Source organism: Ananas comosus, linkage group 22 (assembly GCF_001540865.1).
Source record: "Ananas comosus cultivar F153 linkage group 22, ASM154086v1, whole genome shotgun sequence".
Lineage (NCBI taxonomy): Eukaryota > Viridiplantae > Streptophyta > Magnoliopsida > Poales > Bromeliaceae > Ananas > Ananas comosus.
The window spans coordinates 2,498,336-2,520,885 of NC_033642.1; the positions used below are offsets into that span (position 1 = coordinate 2,498,336).

Consider the following 22,550-nt stretch of genomic DNA (forward strand, 5'->3'; position numbering starts at 1 on the left):
AGCTCCATTAGGTTTTTTCTTTCCTATTCAAATTTATTATATATATATATATATATATATATATATATATATATATATAGTAGGTCTTGTATGCTATTAGAAGCACGAAAGTCTCCGTATTCCTAAGCCGTTTTCGATGATGGGACTTTTGAATCAACGATCGGCTCCGTTAGAATTGATCTAGCGTATTTGAACTATCTAGAAAATAAATTTTATAATTATTCGATATCATTTACCTAGCGATCGAGAGAACTCAAAATCATGCACTCCACATCGAAGTTGTAGGGCCATCTGAGTATTATAAAGCTATTCTAAGCTCTTGTAGAAAGCCGATGACAGATGAGGTACCTAGTTAATACCCACTTATCTCGTATTTCATTGTCTAAGCACTGCATTGTTTACACTGCTTTACAACCATCAACCATCGTCATCAGGCAGAAAAATCTGGGATCTACACACAACACATCAACAACTGACGAGGCAGAAGTAGGCACACGCAATGTAAGATACTCCAGCATGAAATCATGGCCGTCGAATATAAATGATCTCGTACAAAGGGTTAAGGGGCTTTGGTGATCGAGATTGAAAGAATGATGGGTTACGGCTGAGATCAAAGAATGATGCGAAACGAACCCTCCGTGCAAGTTCTTCAATAAAAAAAAAAAAAAAATCTGTACTAGTTTAACTACAAACCAAGCAAGCGCATAGCAATGACAATCTCTCTCAACATACAAACTCGTAAAAAAAAAAAAAAAAAAAAAAAAAAAAAAAAAAAANAGAAAAAAAAAAAGAAAAAAAAAGATAACCAGGTGGAACTCTTTTAGTAAGGCCAAAGTTCCAAAGAGACTTTAATCCTTTCCACTTGACATTTACATTCTAGCAGATACCAAGATTATTTACCGTTTGCCTGAACAAAATGAACTACACATAGAAGTTAAACTATAAGACCACCAATTCACACAAACGAAAACTCTCGAAACCACGAACGCAGTAACCAACTTTTTTAGCTAGAAGAAGATTAAGGCCAAACAGAGTTTACACTTATGCTCACATGCAAAGCTGCTTGGTCCGTATGACATCTCCACTCCAAAGCTTAAGACCTCTTCTTTCTTTTCTTCTCTTCAGATTTTTCCGAAGCATTCTTTAACTGCAATGGAGAAGTAAAACTCCAAAAGTGTTACTACTCAAAATACTAGTAGTGATAAGAGAGAGATACCTAATGCAGGGATGAGATAAATTAGAAGTCAGCTCACCATGATGATGAGAATCCGAACAAGGACTGCGACGAAGTCTGTGAAGAGTGTCAAGGCATGTTTCACATAGTCGAGGTCCCCGTAATGAGCTCTCTCGATTATCTCTTGCGTGTCAAATACCATGTAACCGAGGAATATCAAGAGTCCAAAATAAAGCTGCCATATATGCATAGATAGATTGTCATCATCATCATCATCATCATGGAAGTACATATCAAGTAGAAACATTTCCGAGTAACAACTCCTCGTTAACAACTGGCTATTCTAGGATAATAACTTACCTCAAACTTGAAGGTGGCGCTGGAGTGGCCGAATATGGAAGCAGCGAACTGCAACCAGACGAGGACGGAGAGACCAGAAGAGAGCAGACCCCCCAAGTAAAGAAACTCTCTCCGCTTGGCTATGATGGCAGCTGCTGCGAAGCATCCGAATGCCAATGCAGTCCCCACAAAGGCAGTCACTAGTATACTGCAATTTCACCAACAACAAGATAAACTAAATTAGCAAGTTGACAAGAACAAAAGCGACAAAACTCTCTCTAGATGATCTCTACATAATGGCTCTAAAATGGCCAACATTACAAAGTGGTATGATAACAGTCATTTCCTAATCAATGATCATCAACAGTCATTTCCTGCTTCATCCATCACTCCCAAGCAAAAATGATTGTATGCACATAACCATGAGCTCTTTCTTATGAGGCACTTGAGGCCCCATGAGATTTGTTCTCAGAGCTCAAAGATGATCCTCAACTTGCAGTCAGTATTATCGAGCATGTATAAGCAATGACATGGATACATACCATAATAGAACAAAATTAGTAACATAGAATACCTTTTTCCTTTCGTGATCACTGACTGTATTCTCTCTTATTCAGATTGAGTCAAGACTGCTAGCAATTGTACTTTTAATGAATGTAAAGCATGTGATAGTAGTATAAGATTAAAGGCAGATTTGAAGATTTAATGGAAATGTGTGATAGTAGCACAGCAATAGGAATACAATAAAAGCCTAGTAATCTGGCTGGTAGTTCAAGAAACTCAACCACCACTCCGTACATTTCGCATGTACGACTATATCGTAGGTTTATCTTTTTGGTCCTGTTCACTTTCCATATACAGTGTCATGTACTGCAGTTGGGGGCTCAGGTGTGTAATGCACCAAGCTCCTGATTTTCCCACCAAAAAAAAAAATAGTTTTTCAATTTTGTCCACCTTCCGCATACTTTTTTTAGGTTAATATAACATTAACTAACTAGCATATTTTTTTTTAGATTTTTATAGGTAAAGCCTCTGGGGAGAAAAAAGAAGAGAAAATCATGCCTTTCTGAACCACTAAATTGGAGATCATATTTTGCAACAACCCAAGATTTACTTGCCAGAGGAACAAAATTTCTAAAAGACACTCTTCCAGAATCAATTTTTAAGGTTTTTTTTTTTAAATAAATTCAACAATAAGCTCAAAAATTTCACATCGAAGAAAGTAGGGTTATATCCTAATTCATTGAGGAGAAGCAACTATCATACTGCTATTTAAGCTTCAATTATCTATAGATTGCACTCCTTTTCAGCATTATGCCCTTAATTCCTCCTAACATAGGAGTTTTCAGTACCAATTTGGAAACACTTAAAAAAATCAGATAGACATCCTGCGACCCTCGAAGTTCAGCTGAAAGAACAATAAAGAGTGTAAGGGCCACTTACTTCATGATTAGCTCTATTTGTTTACTATATGGTGCGTACAACTTTATTATAATCAAAAAGAAGATTAAGTTCATGTTTCCAAAAGGTCATAATTTATTATTTTTATATATATACATTTACTTATTAAGGCTTCTTATGCAGATGCATTAGGATTCTAATCATTTTGCATAAAAATTATATCCAATTTTTGAAGTCTAAATGCATTAAGCATTCCTTAATTAAAACCACAAAGACTTAGTAAAAGTAATACATAAACACAATTTTTCAACTGCAATATCACCAATAGAGAAGGGGAAGAAAAGTTATTGAGCAACAGATTTCTTCTAAGGATCAAAGGATGGATACGCAACAAAACTAACATCTAAGCAAGGATTTAAGTATCCATCGGCACGGGCCGTATCTATCGTATCGTATCGTGCCAACAAGATATCGGTACGATACAGTTCTCGTGCCGATGGCACAATTCAAAATCCTCTATTCTTCAAATTATTAAGTAATTATTTCAATAAAGTTCAAAAGATTTGATGAAGATATATAATAAACCGTTAAAATATTTTATTATTGAAGAAAATAAATATTTCACGTCATTATGTGTCCGCATACATGTATTTTTTGTGACCGGCATGCACCATACCGTACCGTGCAGGCAAGTTTCTGGCACGATTCCGTGCCATGGCACTTAAATTCATGCATCTAAGTTCAAACATAGAATTAGCATAAGGATTCTTGTACAGCTAGCAGGTTAGTAGATCAGAGAATTTCTGACAACCAACTCCGACTGTAAATAGTTTGAAAGGCGAGCAAGACAAGCAAGACAATTACCTCGGGTCGAAATCAATCGCAAGCTTAATCAGGGGACCAACAGAAGCACCTTCAAGGAGAGAAGCCGCCATCAACAGACCAAACCTGTTCCTCTGTTCAATACCAATGCCCAACATACATCAATTACAAAGGCAAATCCTACAAAAGAAAATTAAAAACACCAACAAAAAGGATAACAACCAAAAAAAAAAAAAGAAGAAGATCAAACCTCCTCATGCGGCGGCACTGAGAACAGCAATGCGATGCTGAGGAAGCATCCGAGCATGGTCAGGATGCCGCCGATGTTCCAAATCACGTGCAGATAAGCCCCGACAGCCGAAGCCGCAACGGCACAGCATAGTGTGAGATATACCTGCGAGATCAAACCACGCGAAAACCATCTCATTCGGATCAAATTGCTAAAATTACCGACAAAAGAAGTATCACCAAACGGATCATATCTCACGACAATCAGGCAAAAACCCTAATCTCAGAAAGGCGATCAACGATCCGTAGGCACGCCATAGAGATCAATCGATCGCGAGAGACAACCAAAAAGGGAAGATAGATCGATTAAATGGAAAATCAACAAAACAACGAAACCAAACCCGAACAGAAATTTGAGGTGACATACTACGGGGATCAATAGCACAAAAAAATAAGATCGATCAAAGACGAAATCAACAGAAAACGAAGCGAAGCCTTACCAATTTGAGGTGATTTTGAACGGTGGGCGAGATCTGCCGAAAATTCTTGAGCGATTCGTAGCTCCAGCTGGTGGAGTACGAGGATTGGGACTGGGAAAAGTAGTCCATCTTCGAATCCTTGGGGAAGAGAACTAGGGTTAGGGTTAAGAGTTAAAAGCGGGAAAAGAGAACGAAAGAAGGAGACGACGACGACGACGAGTCGGCGACCAACAACCGGACGAGAAATGCGACCGAGTTAATGTTGGGGAGGATGATAACGATGACGCCTATTTATAGTGATGGATTTGATTGGATTGGTCGACAAGTAATTCTAGCACTTCCTCGAAGGGTCTAGCGAGGACTTTTTTTTTAAAAAAAAATATTTTTTTTTTTAAAAAATTCTAATAGGTTAAATAATTTTTTAAAATTTTATTTGGCCAATCAATTGTTTGTTTTCTGAGTCATCTCTACTGTATATAAAATTGAATAGTAATTAAGTGCCCTTTGGCCTACTGGAAAAATAATTTTTGAAAAAATAATTTGGTTCGCAGATGTAATTTTAGTTAAAAGATAGGACTTTTTGTTGAGTTTAAATAAAAATAATTTTTCTGAAATAATTTTGTAATATTATTTGAAATTTTTTTTTGATGTCTGTATAAATTAATATTTTTATTAAATTTTATTTTAAAATAATTTAAAATCTAAATTTAAATTTGAATTAAAAATTAAAAATTTTAATTTTCAAAATTATACAAAATTTAAAAATTGATATTTTAATTTTAAAAATAAATTAAAAATTTAAAAATTTAAAATTTTAAATTTAAATTTTTAAATCTAATTTTAAATTTCAAAGTTTAAATTTAAAATTTAAAATTTAAAATTTAAAATTTGAATATTTAACATTTGAATATTTAAAATTTAAATTTTAAAAATTTATTTTATTTAAAATTTAAATTTTAAATTTTAAATTTTAAAACTTTGAAATTTATAATTTAAAGATTAAACTTGTAAGTTTAAATTTTAAAATCTAAAATGTCAAATTTTACATTTTATCTTAAATTTGAAATTTGAAAATTTAAATTTTAAAGCTTAAAATTTGAGATTTGAAATTAAAATTTAAAGTTAAAATCTAAATTTTAATTTTGATGCGAATTGAAATTTAAAAATTCAAATATGAATTTAAAATTTAAAAATTAGAATTAAATTTAAATTTAAACTTTGAATCTAAAATTAAAATAAAAATTTGAAGTTTGAGTCAAAAATCAGAATCAGATTTCAAGAATAATTTTTTTTTTGCTTCTGATTTTGAGGCCTTTAAAATCAGTTTTCTGATTCTGAAAAGCAGAATCAGATTTTCCAATATTTCTTGCCAAACACTCTATTGAGCCGCCCAAATTCTAGATAAAATAAAAAATATTTCATATATATTATAAAAAATAAATAATTATAATAAATAAATTAAAAATAAATCATATTTAAATTTAAAATTTAAAATATAAATATAAATTTTATTTGGCCAATTTGCATAAAAAATCCACTAGTTTTGCGCTTTTGCAAAAGTGGGCCATCTTTTTCGATTTTGCAAATTCGGGCCGAATTTTCAACAAATTGACTAAAATACCCTTATACCTTTTTCTCTCTCCTATTTTTTTTTCTCTCTTTCTTTTTTTCTTTCTCTTCCCAGAGAGCGACGGAGGTAGAGGCGGAGGCAGAGGCAGCCCGCTTCGGTTTTGTCCGGCGCATCCTTACCCTCGCCCGCCCACCTCCCGCCTTCCTCGCCTCCGACCTCGCCGAGGCCTCATTGCGACTTTTTTTTTTTCCCTCTTCGACCCTCCTCCATCGCCTTTGACGACGATGCCTATTTCACCCTCTCTCGCCCTTCTCGTCCTTTCCCTCTCCCTCATCCTTCGCCTTCTCAGCCGCCTTCGACGACAATGCTTCTCCGCCGACATCGGCGCCGCTGAGGTTGCTGCGGCGTCGCAGCCTCGAAGCGGGGGGTCTTTAGCAGTGTCGTCGCCGACGCCGTGGCCATTGGCGGAGAGGCGCAATAAAAAAAAATTGTAGAAGAAGGAAGAAGAAAAAAATAAAGACAAAAAATTATATAAGAAGAAAGAAGAAGATAAAATTGTATCGTTAAAATAAGATTATGCTGTTTTAAAACAAATTTGTACTGTTTTAATGAAAATTGTACTATTTGATATAGAGATTACACTCTTTTGGAATGGATTTTATATTCTTTAGGCTAACGTTGCACTATTTGGGAGAATTTTGCATCATTTCTTTTCCTTTTCTTTTTCTCTTTCTCTTCTTCTTCTTCTTCCGCTGCCTCCCGCTTGCCCGGCCCGAGATTCCTTCCCGTTGTTAGGAGCCTCGTCGAGCTCGGCGATAGCCCCCACCGTGCCTTCGCGCGCCTCGCCGCCTGCTACGGGGCATTGCTGGGAAAGCAATCAGTTCTCAACTTAGTGGCATGAGGGCTCAAGGAAGACTAATTGAATTACATTTAGACACTTTGACTCATTGTCGACAGGTTGTGTCGCTTCAGCATAGCGAAACAATCATGAGTATAGTGTCATAATGTGCACAATAGAGGTTAGCATGGCTCTTTGAGGGATTAGAGATGCTGAACCTAATGTAATTAAATGGTGTAGGGCATCACGAGTCTAATATTCTCTTTTGAGGGTTGATATCTCTATACTCGCCGTATGCGGTTTCTAATATAGAGCTCCCAAAATACAGGTTGACTCGGCGGTCGCACTGTTCATTTTCCTGTATGAATAGAATTAATAGTGGTGTGATGTTGAGGAAGTGGTTACGATGGTATCGATCCCGCTATGTGCGAGTGGGAGATGTTGGCATTCGGTTAAATCGAATCGGGTGCGCCTATGATCGGGTTCGATTCGACGGTTATAATGTTGTCTAATTGGATTAGGATTAATCTCGCTTTTAAATTAGAAAGCTATTTGAGATAAATTCTAATCATATTTGAATAATAATTAATAACCGATTTGGCCTTATCTCTTACGCATCTATTAGGAATTTAAAATTCCTTATAAATATATGGGCGATCTCACATAAAATAGATAAGAACGTAAGAACAAGAAAACAAAAACAAGAAAACAAAAAATTATATAGTATAATTCTTTTCAAAACAAGGAAGCACCAAGATTCAGCGACAAAAAAACAGAAGGGTGTATAGCTATACAAGAAAAAGATTAATCTAAAAAAATTTGGAATAAAAGAATATAAAGGTACAGTTCTTTCATCAAATTAATGGACCTACACCATAGAAAATATATCTAAATCAATTCATTGTAACATGAACAGTATCATATCACTTATGAACATTAATGTTACACCATCTATTGTCTCATCTAGTTGCACGAAAAACTAATAAAGTTTCAGTAGTTGGGTGCAAAAGCTACTTATCTCAGTTTTGACTCTCCCACACTAAAGAAGGAAAAGTGAAGGACCAATTTCAAACTAGATGGCATCTCTTTACATTTTGGCTCCAAAAATTGATAAAATTGTATCGAAACCCCTCACCTATAGGACGTTTGGAAATATTCCCCTCCAACTTTAATCTTTTTATATTCAAATCTTTTTACTAATAATCTTGTGAATTGAGTGATTTTAGTAAAATAAATTTAGAATTTCGTCGATTCCAATAATAACTTATTATGATTATTTTATAGAGTCCGGTTATAATGTTATCAATAGCACTAAGCATTTAGTATTATTAATTTTTTTTATCATTAGATCAAACTTTTTAATCATTTTTATCGGTTAGATTATACTATTCAATCAACCACTCACTCAACCAACTATGGACTATTCTTAGGGCATGTTTGGTTCGCCGAAGGTGTAGCATCGAAAGTGGTACTTTTAGAAAGTAATGTCTTATCGGTTGTTTGGTTTACGAAAGTGAATATGAAAGTCACTTTACGAAAGTGGGCTGATAAAGTGAGTTATAACTAAATCTCATTTTTTTGACGTCGACTCAAAAAATTCAGAAGTTATCGAAAGTGGAGAGCTTAGTTAAGATGTTATATATTCGGTCTTAACTTTAATGTTTAAATTTATTTTTAAAGTTCAATTTCACTTTAAATTTGAATTAAAATTATGATCAGGTTTTAAATTTTATTTGTAAATTAAAATTCAATATAAAATTTTAAATTCAAATTTTTGACTTTATATTTAAATCTAAATATTTAAATTTTATTTTTATTTAAATTTGAATTCTAGAATTTAAATTTAAATTTAAATTTAAATTCTAATTTTTATATAAATTTAAATTTGAATTCTAGAATTTAAATTTAAAATTCTAATTTTTTTTTGAACTTTATTGTAATGAAGTTTCAATTATAAGTATAACTTAAATTTTAAATTCAAATTGTAAATTAAATTTATGTCTTAAATTTTAATTATAAATTCAACTCAGATTTAAGTTTAAATTTAAATTTAAAAAAATAACTTTGAATTCTAAATATTAATTTAAATTTAAAATTTTAATTTAAATTGTAAGTATAAGTAGTTTGTTTATATTTTCATCTCTTTATATATAATTTAATAATTAAAAAATTAAAAAATTATAATTATAATTTTTTATTTTATAGCAACCAAATAATGGAACTGAAAAGCGACTTTAGTAAAAGTCTCTTTCGTAAAAGTGACTTTTTTCACTTCGCCGACTTTCGAGCAACCAAACATGCCCTAATGACTTGGTGCTATTAATAGTATTCTAGTCTAGTTCTTATTTTATATTTGTTAATTTAGAAACGATCCATATTGACCGTTAAAAATGATCGTTATTAGCAAAATATACATTATCATAATTTTATGAAATTTGTTTTCTAAAATAAATATAAGTATTCTGAATTATATTTAATAATATGAATAATCAACTCGAAAACTCTATCATCAAAAAAAAAAAATCATACTTACAATACTATAGTAATAAAACTCTCTTTTTTCTCTCTCTATACATATAATAATAAAAAGTATAATTGAAGTTAAGATGAGCGGGTCTCCAGAAATTTTCACCTAAAAATACAAAGAAAAGTATAGGGAGGTTGTTAGGAGGGGCCTAGGACTTTGCGTTAGAAAATTAAAAAAAAAAAAAAAAATCAGAAAGGAAATTTCCTGGAACAATCTCAGGCTCAGAAGTCAATGTCAGCATCTCCCTTCATGGGAGATTTCTACGTGCACAAGAGAATTCTAGTTTGCTGATTCAACACATAGACTTTGCATGGGATTTAATTTGTAATTGGGAGGTAATGATGGATGGAAAATAAATATCACACTTGCTAGAAAAAAAAGTCCACTGTATAGTAGCTACACTATATAATTTATATTTTGTCAATTATACTTCTTTTAGAAAAAGACGACAGAGATATTTCTCTAAAAGTTATGATAGAATGAGGTTTAGTTTGGTATTGAGTATGATCTGACGTTACTAAATAGAATAGAATTGGGGTAAAAGTGTTGGATGTGGCCCACGTAATTTATTCAAGACGATTTAAAAAGATACAGTCGGTATATTTAAGTTGATCTCTAAAAATATGGTAGATCTAACGGTTATGATGTATTTGGACAAGTTCTTGATGGACGGACGTGATTTATGTAGCACACTAAACTTTAGCAAATTGCAAGGTTCTCGTGTTCGAATAGTGTTCTTAGTTATTCCTGGTGTTCTTGAGGGTCGTTGACTGTGTTCCGATCTATTACTCGCGTCTTGAGGAGCAAGAGTAAGTACTTAGCACCAAAACCTCCAAACTGTAGGTTTTGGGGTGCTGGATATCAGTACCAGAGAGGGGTACCAGAACCCCGTCGTGCAACCGAGAGGGGTGCTCTTGAGTTTGAGCTCTGCGAGGCAGAGTACCAGTATGACTTGCCCGAGTACCGGTACTGCATCACACAGGTACCGGTACACTGTAATCTGTCTGCTTGACAGAGGCTCGGGTTTGCACGTTCAGCTGTCAGGTACCGGTACTCCAGCCCGCCTACTGGTATGCAGTGCAGTTACAGACTGCATATTTTTTAGAAATTTTTTTGGGATTGTTACAACTCTATATATATCCGCACACCCCGATGAGCTAGGGCTCTTTTGAGCCCTAAACCAGTGGAGGAAGAGGTGAGTGTTTCCCTCTCTTGATTTCCTCTCTTTTCTTGTGAAATTTCTTGGATTGATCTCCTCTTTTTGTTTCTTCTTCATGGGTGTTGCTACTTGGACCTTGGAGAAGCTTTGGAGTTCAAAATTTGAGCTTGTTTGAGGAAAGATCTCCAACCCTAGCACCTTTTTAGCTTGGTTTGGAGTTTAAAGAGAGATTTGTAGCTTTGATCTCTCCTTTGGATCATGCTTTGTTGGATTTTTGGGATGAAAACCTAGTTTTGGAAACTAGGGTTTTATTTTAGAGTTTCTCTTACTAGAGCTTTAGGGGCTAAATTGATGGTTCTAATGCTTTCCTTTAGGTTGGAATTAAAGTATTCTAGCTATTATTGGGACTTTGGAAGAGTTATTCACCATACTAGGTAATTTTCTACCTATTATGGGTTGAATTTTGTGGATTTTGTGGGGTGTTCGTTCGAAGCCTCTAACCCTCTTAGAATTTTTGTTAGGGAGTTAGGAGACTCGTGGGCAACCTCGCTCGCGCAAACAAAGGGGTTTCAAGGGGTATCCGATGGATTTGACAACACAGAAATGGGTGAACTCCTCCTATGTCATTGCCTTTATTGTAAAATGAAAAATGATGCATATTCATGCTAGATAGAGCATAAATGAATTTTTGAATGCTTAAAATGCATATGTCATGTATCATGTTTTATAACTTCTATGTAGTAGAGAGAGAAGTATATAGTAAACTTGCATGTGAATAGCACTCTTTACATATGGTTGAAAGTATATTTTATTTAGGGAAAATGACAAGTTTGACATGCTCTTGGACATAGAATCATGCTTGACATAGTGAACATTAATATCATAAAGTGACACTTGACTTAGTTAATGGTTAAACTTCTACATGAGGACATAGTGATAGACCGTTAGGTCATTAGTATTTATACTATATTTTAGACATGATGACAATGGACTTGAGATGGATAATTATGCTTGCTTGCCATTGTGCTCATTCGCACATGCTTGTGAGGGTTGCTCCCCGCAAGCCGGCACTCCGGAGATAGCCTACGTAACACAAGCTCGCCCGTGCGGAATTGGGCGCCGAAATGGGATGCCGTGGGGGAAGCTCATTCCTAGAGTGGGAATGTTGACTACTACGGGGCCATTAGGCACGGCACAAGTCGGACTACACTTGTGTAGGTCCTAGTTGATTTGAAAAAATGACTAATAAAAGTGAAATGTAGACATCATCACTAGATAGTGCATATTAGCTGGACATGCTCATTCATGTTAGAATAGCTCTAAATAATTGTGGAATTTCATGCTAAGTAGAGGCATAGTAGTTCAGTAAATTTTAATACTTGCTTATTATCCATGTTGTATATTTCGGTTATATGTTCATATTTACTACTTATGCCTCCATGACCTAGTGGCGTATTTCGCTGATGTCGGCGGCTTACCGACTAGGAACTATTGACTAATAGTCCTCATTCCCATGTTGTTGCTGTTTTTGTTTACAAAGCCATCCACGCCGGGAGAGGCTTGGGATCGCGGCAAGGGGGTCACCTCTAGCTAGATAGCGCGAAGATTATTTTTGTTAGGTGGTCATCTCTACTTTTGTTTTTGTTGGAGAGAGAGACGGTTGTACCCGAAGTTTAGAGACCACCACTTTTGTATTTAGTCTTTCTTTATGTGGATCTTGTGATGTATTTACCTTATGATTTATTCTAGTTGTTCAATTTTATTTTTATCTATTATCTCTAGAGATTAGATGTATTTATGCTCTGATATCATACTAGTTGTATTATCTGCTTGTTTTATTTTTCGCATTGTTGTAGACGTCTTATATGTTGTTAGCATATGATGGGTCTGGACACGCACCGGGCGTACTTCCGCTGGGTCCCGAGGCGTGACAATTTAACATCCTTATATTAAGTTATATATAAATATGTAACATACGGGAGTCTCGGTCTAACCATAATCCAAATTTTCTGTGATGGCTCCATCTCCGGGGATAAGGGAATTAGACTCGAAAAGTCCCGTTTTCTTGCATATCGCGAACGAGGACGAACCATGAGCAAAAATCGTGCCTACAAATCGAGTACAGAAATCGAAATCATAGCAGAAGGTGCGATCTTACTTTCTTATAAAATTTTCACATGTGGTATCAGAGCCGCATTTTTTGCCGGATCTTCGTTTTTTTTCGAATTTCGTTCGATGAAATCCGTTTCTTTTCGGATTTCGTTTGATTTTTCTTTTCATTAAATAAATAAATTCGTCGATGGTTTGCGTTAATGGTAACGTCGGCCGGCCTCAATCGAGACCGGCGTTCGGAAGAACGGCGTCACCAGCCCGATCGCATTGAGCGATCAAGAAGTTAAAAAAAAAAAATAGGACCTAGCCGTATGACCCATTAGGGTCGTATGAGGCAACCCAATGAGGGGCTGCTTTGGTGCGGCCAATACAAAAAAATAAAGGGTTATTTATTTATTTATTTTAATAAAAAAATAAAAAGAATATATATATATATATATATAGTCCGGCTGTGATACTATATCACCAAGGGCTTGCTGCTGTCGAGTTTTCCACCGTTAGATTTAATACTTTGATTATTTTTATCCGTTGGATTATACTATTCAACCAACCACCCACTCAACCCTAGGGGGGCCACATCATCCTAGCTATTGGTGCTATTGATAGTATTCCATCATATATATATATATATATATAGTCACGCCCGGAGCCGATTTTAAAAGTTTTTTTATAAGGAATATTATTTAGAAACCAGAGTTGTGAAAAATATGCCTTTTTTTTTTCAACCTGGCCCACGTGACATACAGACCCGCTACAAATACAAAGTTACTCTGGCCACATGGACAGAGTCTCCTTTGTATTTGTACGGCGTACCAACAATAATATCATGATCACAACAACAACTTACATTCACCAATCGACAAACAATTCATGTGATGCATTTTCATATAACTAGCGATCTTTAGGGATGATGCATGCCTCTAAACACTTCTTAGGCACTGGATGATGCGATACACAATACAACAATCATTCTATTTAAAAGTGCTCCCTACCCGAAAGCGTTGTTTTTAAACTCTATTTAATCATTCATAAAAATCATTCGAAAACCTTTTAAAACTATTTCCCACTTGGAAATTTCATTTTGAAAACCGATTACCTCAAAGAGTAGAAAACCACGATGCATAAATACGTAAATCCAAAACCAAACATCCATAAATCTCCAATCGCATGCATAATGGAAAACATTAACTCATACAAGTTCACAAATACTCAAACATTTATAGTGATCATCTAACTGAACCATTTAATTATTAAAATTACTAAATGCGGAATGAAAAAATAATCAGGATGACGGTCGCTACTGCAGTCTAGCTAAAACGTCCTCCTATCGCGCCTTAAAGCCAACTCCTTGCCCGAACCACTTGAAAAAATGGAGGGTAAGAAACCACAATCAAGGCTTCTCAGTGGGTACGACAGAGCCACGAAAGCAAATCGTATTCACTGAAAAACAAAGGAGATAGAACAAACTAATATATGTGTAAAGATATGAAGAACAACTATAGTAGCTATAACAACAAATATAATAGAGAGCAAGTAGTAAGAACTGCTACTGTAAGAATACAATACTGAGCATGTCTCAAAGTAATCAAACCAAAACTGTACCCAATCTGGTACCTGTCATATTGGTCCGCAGACCTTTTGCCTGTCACATTGCATACACCGACCTAATTCATGCGTCCACTGGACGACCCATCGGAATAAGTACACCCCTGGTCGGTGGCCAAACCGACCTGGTGTCAATGAATACACCCAAGTGCTGTGACTAAATCATACTGATATGCTCAATATGAAAACCGGCAGAAAGCCGGTGCCTTGGTCGAAGCCAGATACAAGGGCGTACAACGCTGAACCACGATCAACTAGATCGAAATACACGACAAAGGAGTCAATGTGTTGCCTGGACCAAAGGTTCACAGATATGCAATATATGCAAGCCTACTCTACATGTCTATCAATAACTATCACTATGCAAGCAACAAGTATAGATGAACGAATGATAAGCAAAAGCAACCGACATGTAGAGACTACAATACAGATATAGAAGAGTAGAGAAAAGCGAAACGATCTCACCGACTACCAGCTCGAAACACCCTCCTGTCACAATCGCGTCGGAAACCTGGGTGCGCAACAAGTCAACCGGACCTACGAAGATCCACCGGGTCAGTAACCAACCCACCAATCTAAAATACCCAACTCACAAACCCCACACAAATCCCCAAAATTGGTTTCATAAAATCAATCATCGTAACTCGCTGAAAGTCCCGAAAATCACATCGTGACGCCGTCGGGACCTACTAAGTGTCACGAAACTCACTGACTCGTGCCACGAGTCACCCACTAACACAAAACACATCGATTTAGATGTCTTGGCAGCAAACACAAGAATACACAACCAAACAATTATCGCCAGATAGTTGTTCGGATCTGGATTTCTAGAAGTGTCAATTTCGATATCGGAACCCACTGTCGCTCACCTGTCATCTCCGAACTCACGATATGACGAGATGACTAGCCGACAAGGCTTAGCGACACGACTCAAGGCAAACACACACCGTCGAATAAAATCCGTACCGAAATCGCATTCCGCCGACGAATTTTATCGAAAAACGCACCGAAATTGACATTCGATTTCCGCGAAGGCTAACGGACCTCGGACGATCAGTCTAGAGATCAACTACCACACGTACGTATTGCCCACAGTAGCCACAAAATACAAAATTGTAGCACACTGAACTTTAGCAAATTGCAAGGTTCTAGTGTAAGAATAGTATTTTAAACTATTTGGATGTTTTGAGGGTTGTTTGTGTGGTATCTGCCTGTTTCTGGAGCATATTAGGCGCGAGAACGGGCTTCCGGCATCAAAATTTGCAAAGTGCAGATTTTAGAGCCGAGTACCGGTATTGGAGATTGGTACCGGAACCTCATTGCATGCCAGAGAGTAGCTGCTCTCGGGTTTAAGGCTTGGGGCATTAAGTACCGGTACTAGATGTTGAGTACCTGTGACACCCCAATAATTCCAGATCATATGGGGATGGGATTATCATTGGGTTTATAAGAGACTTAGACACTAGTAATAATAACTGGGCTTAAGCATTGTGGGCCGGTGGTTGGGCCCAACGAGTTATTGTTGCTAGTGGGCTGGGTCGTTATATTTGGTATCAGAGCCGATTCACCAGCTGGACATTTATGGCGAGTCTCGACTGAGCCAGGGTCTGGATGACGGGCTAGCGAGACGAGTCTCACATTGCCTGGTGATCTTGGGCTGTGTGTGTGATTGGACTTACGAGGACGTCAGGGCCTTAACGGGGGGAGTCTGTGACACCCCAATAATCCCACATCGGATGGGAATGGGGTTGTTATTGGGTTTATAAGAGACTTAGACACTAGTAATAATAACTGGGCTTAAGCATTTTGGGCCGGTGGTTGGGCCGAACGAGTTATTGTTGCTAGTAGGCTGGGTCGTTACAGTATCGGTACTGAAGTCGGGTACCGGTACTGCATTGCGCGGGTACCGATACATCGTATTAAACCTGAATGTGTTGCGCTTGGGTTTTGTCTCGCTGAGGGCCGGGTACCGGTACTCCAATACGAGTATCGATACTCAATGCAGAAAACTGCAGTTAGTGCAGTTTGTAATTTCTGGGCTTTGAGGGGCTTGGGTGGATATTGTTACATGATGTATAAGTAACCCTTCACCCCCCTTTTATCCTCAGTTGGCTGAGGCTTGAGAGAGATAGAAGAGGTGAGTTCTTTCTCTCTTGATTTTCTTTTCTAAACTCCTTGATTTTGGGTTTTGATCTTTATTTTCTTCCTCTCCACCATGGTCGCTTACACCTTGGAGCTTGGGGCTGATGAGAGGAGCTTGTTGGTGGATTAAACTTCAACCCTAGCATTTCATGGCTTGAGTTGAAGCTTGTTCGGAGGTTAGTATCTTTCTCATGCTCTCTATTTAAGAGATTTTTAAGAGATTTGGAAGAAAACCTAGTTTTTGGAAAACTAGGATTTGTTTTGGGGTTTTTCGATTTTGAGCTTTTGGGATGAAATTGATGAGTGTAGAACACTCTTGTAGATTGGATTTGAAGCTTCTTAGCTTCGATTTAGATCTTGGACAAGTTCTACTTGATCGAAGGTAATTTTCACCTATTTTACACTTGATTTTTTGTGAATTTCATGGATAGCTTTTTAGAAGCTGATAATTCTTTGGAAATTTTTCTTAGAGTGCTAGAAGACTTGTGGACAACTTCGTTTGGTGAAACGAACAAGTTCAGACGTGATCTGGTGGGTTTGACCTAACCGAAATGGGTGAACTCTCTCTATGTCTCCTATAATGTTATAGGGCATAAATTATTGCATAATCATACTATTCATGTCATGATAGAATTTTCGGATACTTGATATACATATGTTATGTATGATACCTTGCATATTCTATGTAGTAGAGACGATTTGACATATATGAAATTGGCATACTCTATTTAGTAGAGGTTAGTTGACAACTCGTTGTAGTAAAACATATTGTAGTATGTGTGGAACTAAGTTCCTCTTATGCAATAAGGACATGCATGCTAGAGATGAGTAATATTGGTATATGAAACACTATATGGCTAGTGGAACTAGAGAAGTTAAATCTTGAGTGTTATAACTCGTGATCGTCATAGATAATGGCGAATGTGAACTTTTGCATGATAGTGACATGATATAGAGCTTTGTAGCACTTAAGTTAGCTGCATAATTCGTGAACATTATGATATACTTGACCCTTATGTCGATAAATGTAATTCCATGTTTTAGATATGACGAAAGAGTTTTTATGCATTCGGATATGTAGTAGCAAAAGTATATGTTTGCATAATTAAATGTGGGCTAAATTATTTGCACGAAAATCTTATACTCCATGAAGTGGAGGCTCATGTAGTGAGGCATTCGCATGACATTGATAAACTACCCCTTCATACTAGTGGAAATAGTACATGTTGGTATACAAGTGTAGCCCGTTAGGATCATGAATGAAATATAACCATCCTTAATAGGATAATCGAAATGTGGACTTTAGTATGCTTGAGACATGCGATATATTGGTAGAGTCATACCGCTGAGTTAATTGATCATAAACCTTGACATTTATGCACAGTATCCAACCTTGAGTCATTGCTTGAGATTTCATATTTTAAACATGATGATTGAGGCCGATTGCCTCGGATTTGACACTTATGATCACGCTTGCTTGCCATTGTGCTCATTCGCATAAGCTTGTGAGGGTCGCTCCCTACGAGCCTGCACTCCGGAGTTAGCCTTTGCGACAACATGCTCGCCCGTGCGGGATTGGGTGCCGTAGTGGGATGCCGTGGGGGAGGCTCATTCCTAGCGGGGGAATGTTGACTACCACGGGGCCACTAGGCACGACACAAGTCGGGACGTTACCACGTGTAAGTCCCTCGTTGATTGGGTAAAGTTAATTAAATTGGATACTAGTTGATACATACCTAATAGATGGACATACTAGTGGTTTGTTACTTTATATTAGTACTTGATGCATTCATAGTAGTTGGACATTCTTGTGGGACATTGTTGCATTGTCAACCTTAGTGGTAGCAAACCTACATTCATGATGTTTAATATAGAATTGTAGTATCATGATGATAATAGCTAGTTAATGTCAATGACAAGTAAGACTTATTCTATAACAATTGTTTATAGTTTAAAGGTGGACTAGCATTCATACTTTGCATATACGAATAATTGTGCATGTGTTAGTAGGAGATTATATACATGTTAATTGACATATCATATAGAGGCATGACTATTATTGAATTTTTTTCAATTATTGGTTAGCTCATGTTCAATACTTCTCGTATTATATGATTCATGCCTCAATTGACTTAGTGGTGTATTTCGCCACTCTTGGCATCTTACCCAATAGAAACTATTGTTTAATAGTTCTCACCCTCATTAGTTGATTGTTTTTGTTTCAGAGCCTTCCACAGCGGGTAAGGCTAGGGATCGTGGCAGGGGGACAGCAACTAGCTACAGCCTCACGATGTTGTGATAGATGTACCCATAGAAATTCTCTCCTTGGTTTAGTTCAAGGACGTATAGTTGTACATTATCTGAGATATCCTTGTATTCTTGATGTACTTATTGATCAGATTATTGTACTCTTGCTTGAAATTTATGTACCTAGTTGTTTTATGTTCTCGCTCTGATTACCATGTTTAGGATGGATTACACTTCTTTCTATGATTGTCGTAGACGCCTGGTGTACATCGGGGTTGTTGGTGTGCACGGTGGATCTGGACACGCACACGGCGGGTTTTCATTGTGACCCGGGGCGTGACAGATTATGTTGGTATCAGAGCCTAGGGTTGAGTCTTAGTGGACCTAGTAAACTTTATGCCGGTTGAACAATAAGAAGTAGGATCGTGAGAGACGGGGTCTTTTGTGACTTGTTGGCGAAAGTAACATGATTGGGTCATGTCTTTAACTCCAAAAGTGTTGGAGTTAGATTGAAGTGAACAACTTCTATGTCCTTGGAGAGTCACGTTGGCGGCCGACAACGCGACATCGAGGAATAGTAGAAGTCACTTCACTACTTTTGCATGATTGAGAGGTTGGTGCCTTTGAGTGAATGTGGGTTGTCTTAACCCATGTCTGTTATGTTTGTTGCTTGTTGTGGCTCTGGATGCTGAAGACACACTCCGTGGCGGCCGAGGTGGCCGAGCCGGGGAGGTCTGCAACTCCTGGATCTGGAGAGGTCCGGAAGTTGAGAGCAGCTAACTGTTTTGGTTTTGTTTGTGGCATTATTCCAAGTCGAGACTTTGTGCCGACAGAACGAGAGAATCAAACAGCCGGAAGACATGTGGATTCAGTAGGCAACTGACTTCGGTAAATTTCTTGAGACTTCGGATCATGCCTTAACAGAGGAGAAAGGCATGAAGACTATTGGGACCGTGAAGGAAGCCACTAAGAGTGGTAGACTAAGTGTAAGTAAACTACCAAGATGTTCAAATAAAGGGAATTGACTTTGAGGACATGGATCCTCCTCTGGGAGAGGAACAGCTTAGCGTCAACAGCAATTACAATGTGTGAACCGTGAAAGCCTGCATGTGCCCCCACAGTACGCTCAGCGTGGAGGAAGATGTTTCTTTGGCAGCCAGGCGGGTCATCTTCGATTGGAGCGTTCGAAGAATTGGATGCTAGCAGCATTGGTACTGACCTCATCATGGAGAGTACCTAGCAGATGTAAACCTTTTGATCAGATGATGGAGGATTTGACAGCTGAGGAGGTTGTCGCGGGTATTACTTTATGTGTGATACCTGGGTCTAATCATTATCTTTAAGGATGTATTGTTTGTGTTCCTTGATCGGCTGTTTGCCGAGTTGTTGGACGTTGGATCTTTCCCTTAGATTGCTTGTAGGGAGATGTTGGCCCGATTGTATTTTAATTAATCGGGAAAGCTATCTTGATGCTCTTTTAGAGCTGAAGATTTTTGTGTACCAACGAATTGATTGGCTTTGGTTGATTGAGAGTGGTTGTAGTGTTGCTCGGGCACGTGAGGTACTATGTTACCGTGGGTTGTGTGAGCCGAATTGTACATCTTGGGATCTTGGGCACGAAATAGTGTGTTTTGAGAGTATAGGTTCGCTGTTTGCGACGACTGCTTCATCACCCGACCCAAGATGATGTTGAGAGGATTGTGGCCTTCTTGGCCAATGACTCTGGATTGATTCAGAACCCTCAAAAAGGAGAGTATCTCAATAGTGGAGTTGCTAATGCGTTCACGATAGAGTCATGTGTATTGAAGACTCGACTGCGGGACCTTTTTGTGAAGGCCTCAATGTACCTAGTGTTTTGCCCTCGGGAGCATCGATCTCTTTGCCTTGAGATTGGATGGGTTGCTTCAACTATGTGTCAACCATCGTGAGTTCAATAAGGTCATGATTTGGTACAAGTACCTATTGCTGTGGATCGATGGTCTATTTGATCAACTCCGAGAATTCTAGGTATACCTGAGGATTGTAATGCAATCTGTGATCAGCACTGACCAGCGATCACCATGCTCACCTCCGGAGGCATCGGAACAACCTCGGATCGCCAGAAAAGCAAGAACAAACTAGAACTGCAACAAAAAACCCTTAACTAAGCTTACCGGAGAAGTGGGAGCTAGGGCACGGCCAGCGGCGGGCGCGCTGGTGGCTGACGGGTGCGGCCGACGGGGGAGGGCCGGGGCTCGCACCGGCCGGCGGCGGACTTCCTTTTTGGCTTTTTTTTTTTTTTGTTTTTTTTTTTTTTTTTGGCTCGGGCAGGCATGGGCATCCCGTTCCGCAACGGGTCAGGGCGGTATAGTAGCAGCAGCCACGGCAACCGACGGCAGGGCTCCCAGGGGCGACGGCGGGGCTCCTAGGGGTAACGGCAATGGGTTGCGAGAGGCCGAGAGAAGGCGGCGCAGTCGACCCCAGGCGGCGGCGGCCCCAGGGGAAGGCTTTGCTGCACCCTCGGCCCGAGCTGGACCAGGCCGGTAGTAGCTACCAAGGGCGGTAGTGGCGGTGCGCGCGAGCGGCGATGATCGGCGAGGGAGTCGCCAGAGGCCCGAGGAGGGCGGCACGGCCGGCCCAAGGTGGCGGCAGTGCGTGGGCCACCGACTACACAAGTCTCGGCCGAGCTAACCAAGCTTGGCTGCGGATTGCCCAACCTGCAACGGCGGCGCACGGGAACGGCAGGGGACCGGCGGGGGAGTCGCCGGAGGTCAGAGCCGCTGCCAGAGGGGGCACCCGAGGGTGAGGATCACCCTGGGTAGTCCACAGATAGAGGTGGTGGTGGTGTTGGAGGAGAGGGAGGCAATGCAGCTTATTCCAGGAGCCGGAGGTGCGCGCCGGCGGTCGGGGTGCGCGCTGCGAGGGCAGGGGATGGAGATAGAGGTGGCTGGGGGCGCAGCTGGGGTTAGGGTTAGGGTTCGCATGGTGTAAACCCTAGAATGCTAAAACGCACGAACACACCCCCATATTCGATTTCACACAAAACGGTACATAAAATGTAGGGCTTATCGCAAAATTACCATTTTGCCATTTACGACCCCTCCTCGAACAACGCGCGATATTAGGAGATTCGTCCGTCAGATTTGCGAATGGATCATACCAGTGCGATCAGCACGACAAAGACATCAAACTCACAATTTTGTTCTTCTTGGTTTGGTGGCAAATTCACAACAAAACCCATCCTCTTTCCAACTGGCAAAACCACGTACACACAAATACATAAAATATATGTATCTCCAGTTTCTTGAAATCCGAGCGCCAAACCTGAAATCCGTCAACGCCATTGGATCCACGACAGTCGAACCATTGAAAACGAGCTATTGGTTCACTATGAACAAAGTTCGATACGCGCCGAAAGCCATCTCTACTCATTGGCTTCTCCGAAAACCTGGGTTACTATTCACTTTAATGAAAAGTAAAGATCGCGTAAATCTCCATTCTAACTCGTTTTCTCCCGAAACTTGACGAGTGCTTTTGTGATTAAAATACACACAAAACATCATCAATAGAGAGTTTAGCTACACTGCCAAAATCTCAGTCCTTACATATATATATATATATATAGAACTAGGCTAATATACTATTAATAGCACCAAGTTATTCGTGCTAACAACTTTTTGGCCATTGGATTAAGAGATGTGCGGTTAGGATGATGTGGGCCCCCTAGGGTTGAGTGGGTGGTTGGTTGAATAGTATGATCTAACGGGTGAAAGTGATCAAAAGGGTAGATCTAACGGCAGAAAACTTGGTAGCACCAAGTACTTCGTGCTATTAATAGCATAATAGCCGGACTCTCTCTCTCTCTCTCTCTCTATATATATATAATTTCGGTTTATAATTTTCTTTTGTGACTCGTTCTTCAAGAAGT

The 22,550-nt window shown here is 38.6% G+C and overlaps 1 protein-coding gene across 1 annotated transcript; it reads right to left on the reverse strand.

Annotated features, from left to right (window-relative positions):
- Positions 791–4,715, reverse strand: LOC109727486 (bax inhibitor 1-like). The gene is made up of 6 exons (XM_020257625.1): positions 4,465–4,715; positions 3,987–4,130; positions 3,779–3,870; positions 1,535–1,721; positions 1,254–1,409; positions 791–1,147 (listed from the first exon to the last, which is right to left on the reverse strand). Exons 1-6 carry the CDS (start codon positions 4,570–4,572, stop codon positions 1,094–1,096), a joined length of 741 nt encoding a protein of 246 aa, XP_020113214.1. The 5' UTR covers positions 4,573–4,715; the 3' UTR covers positions 791–1,093.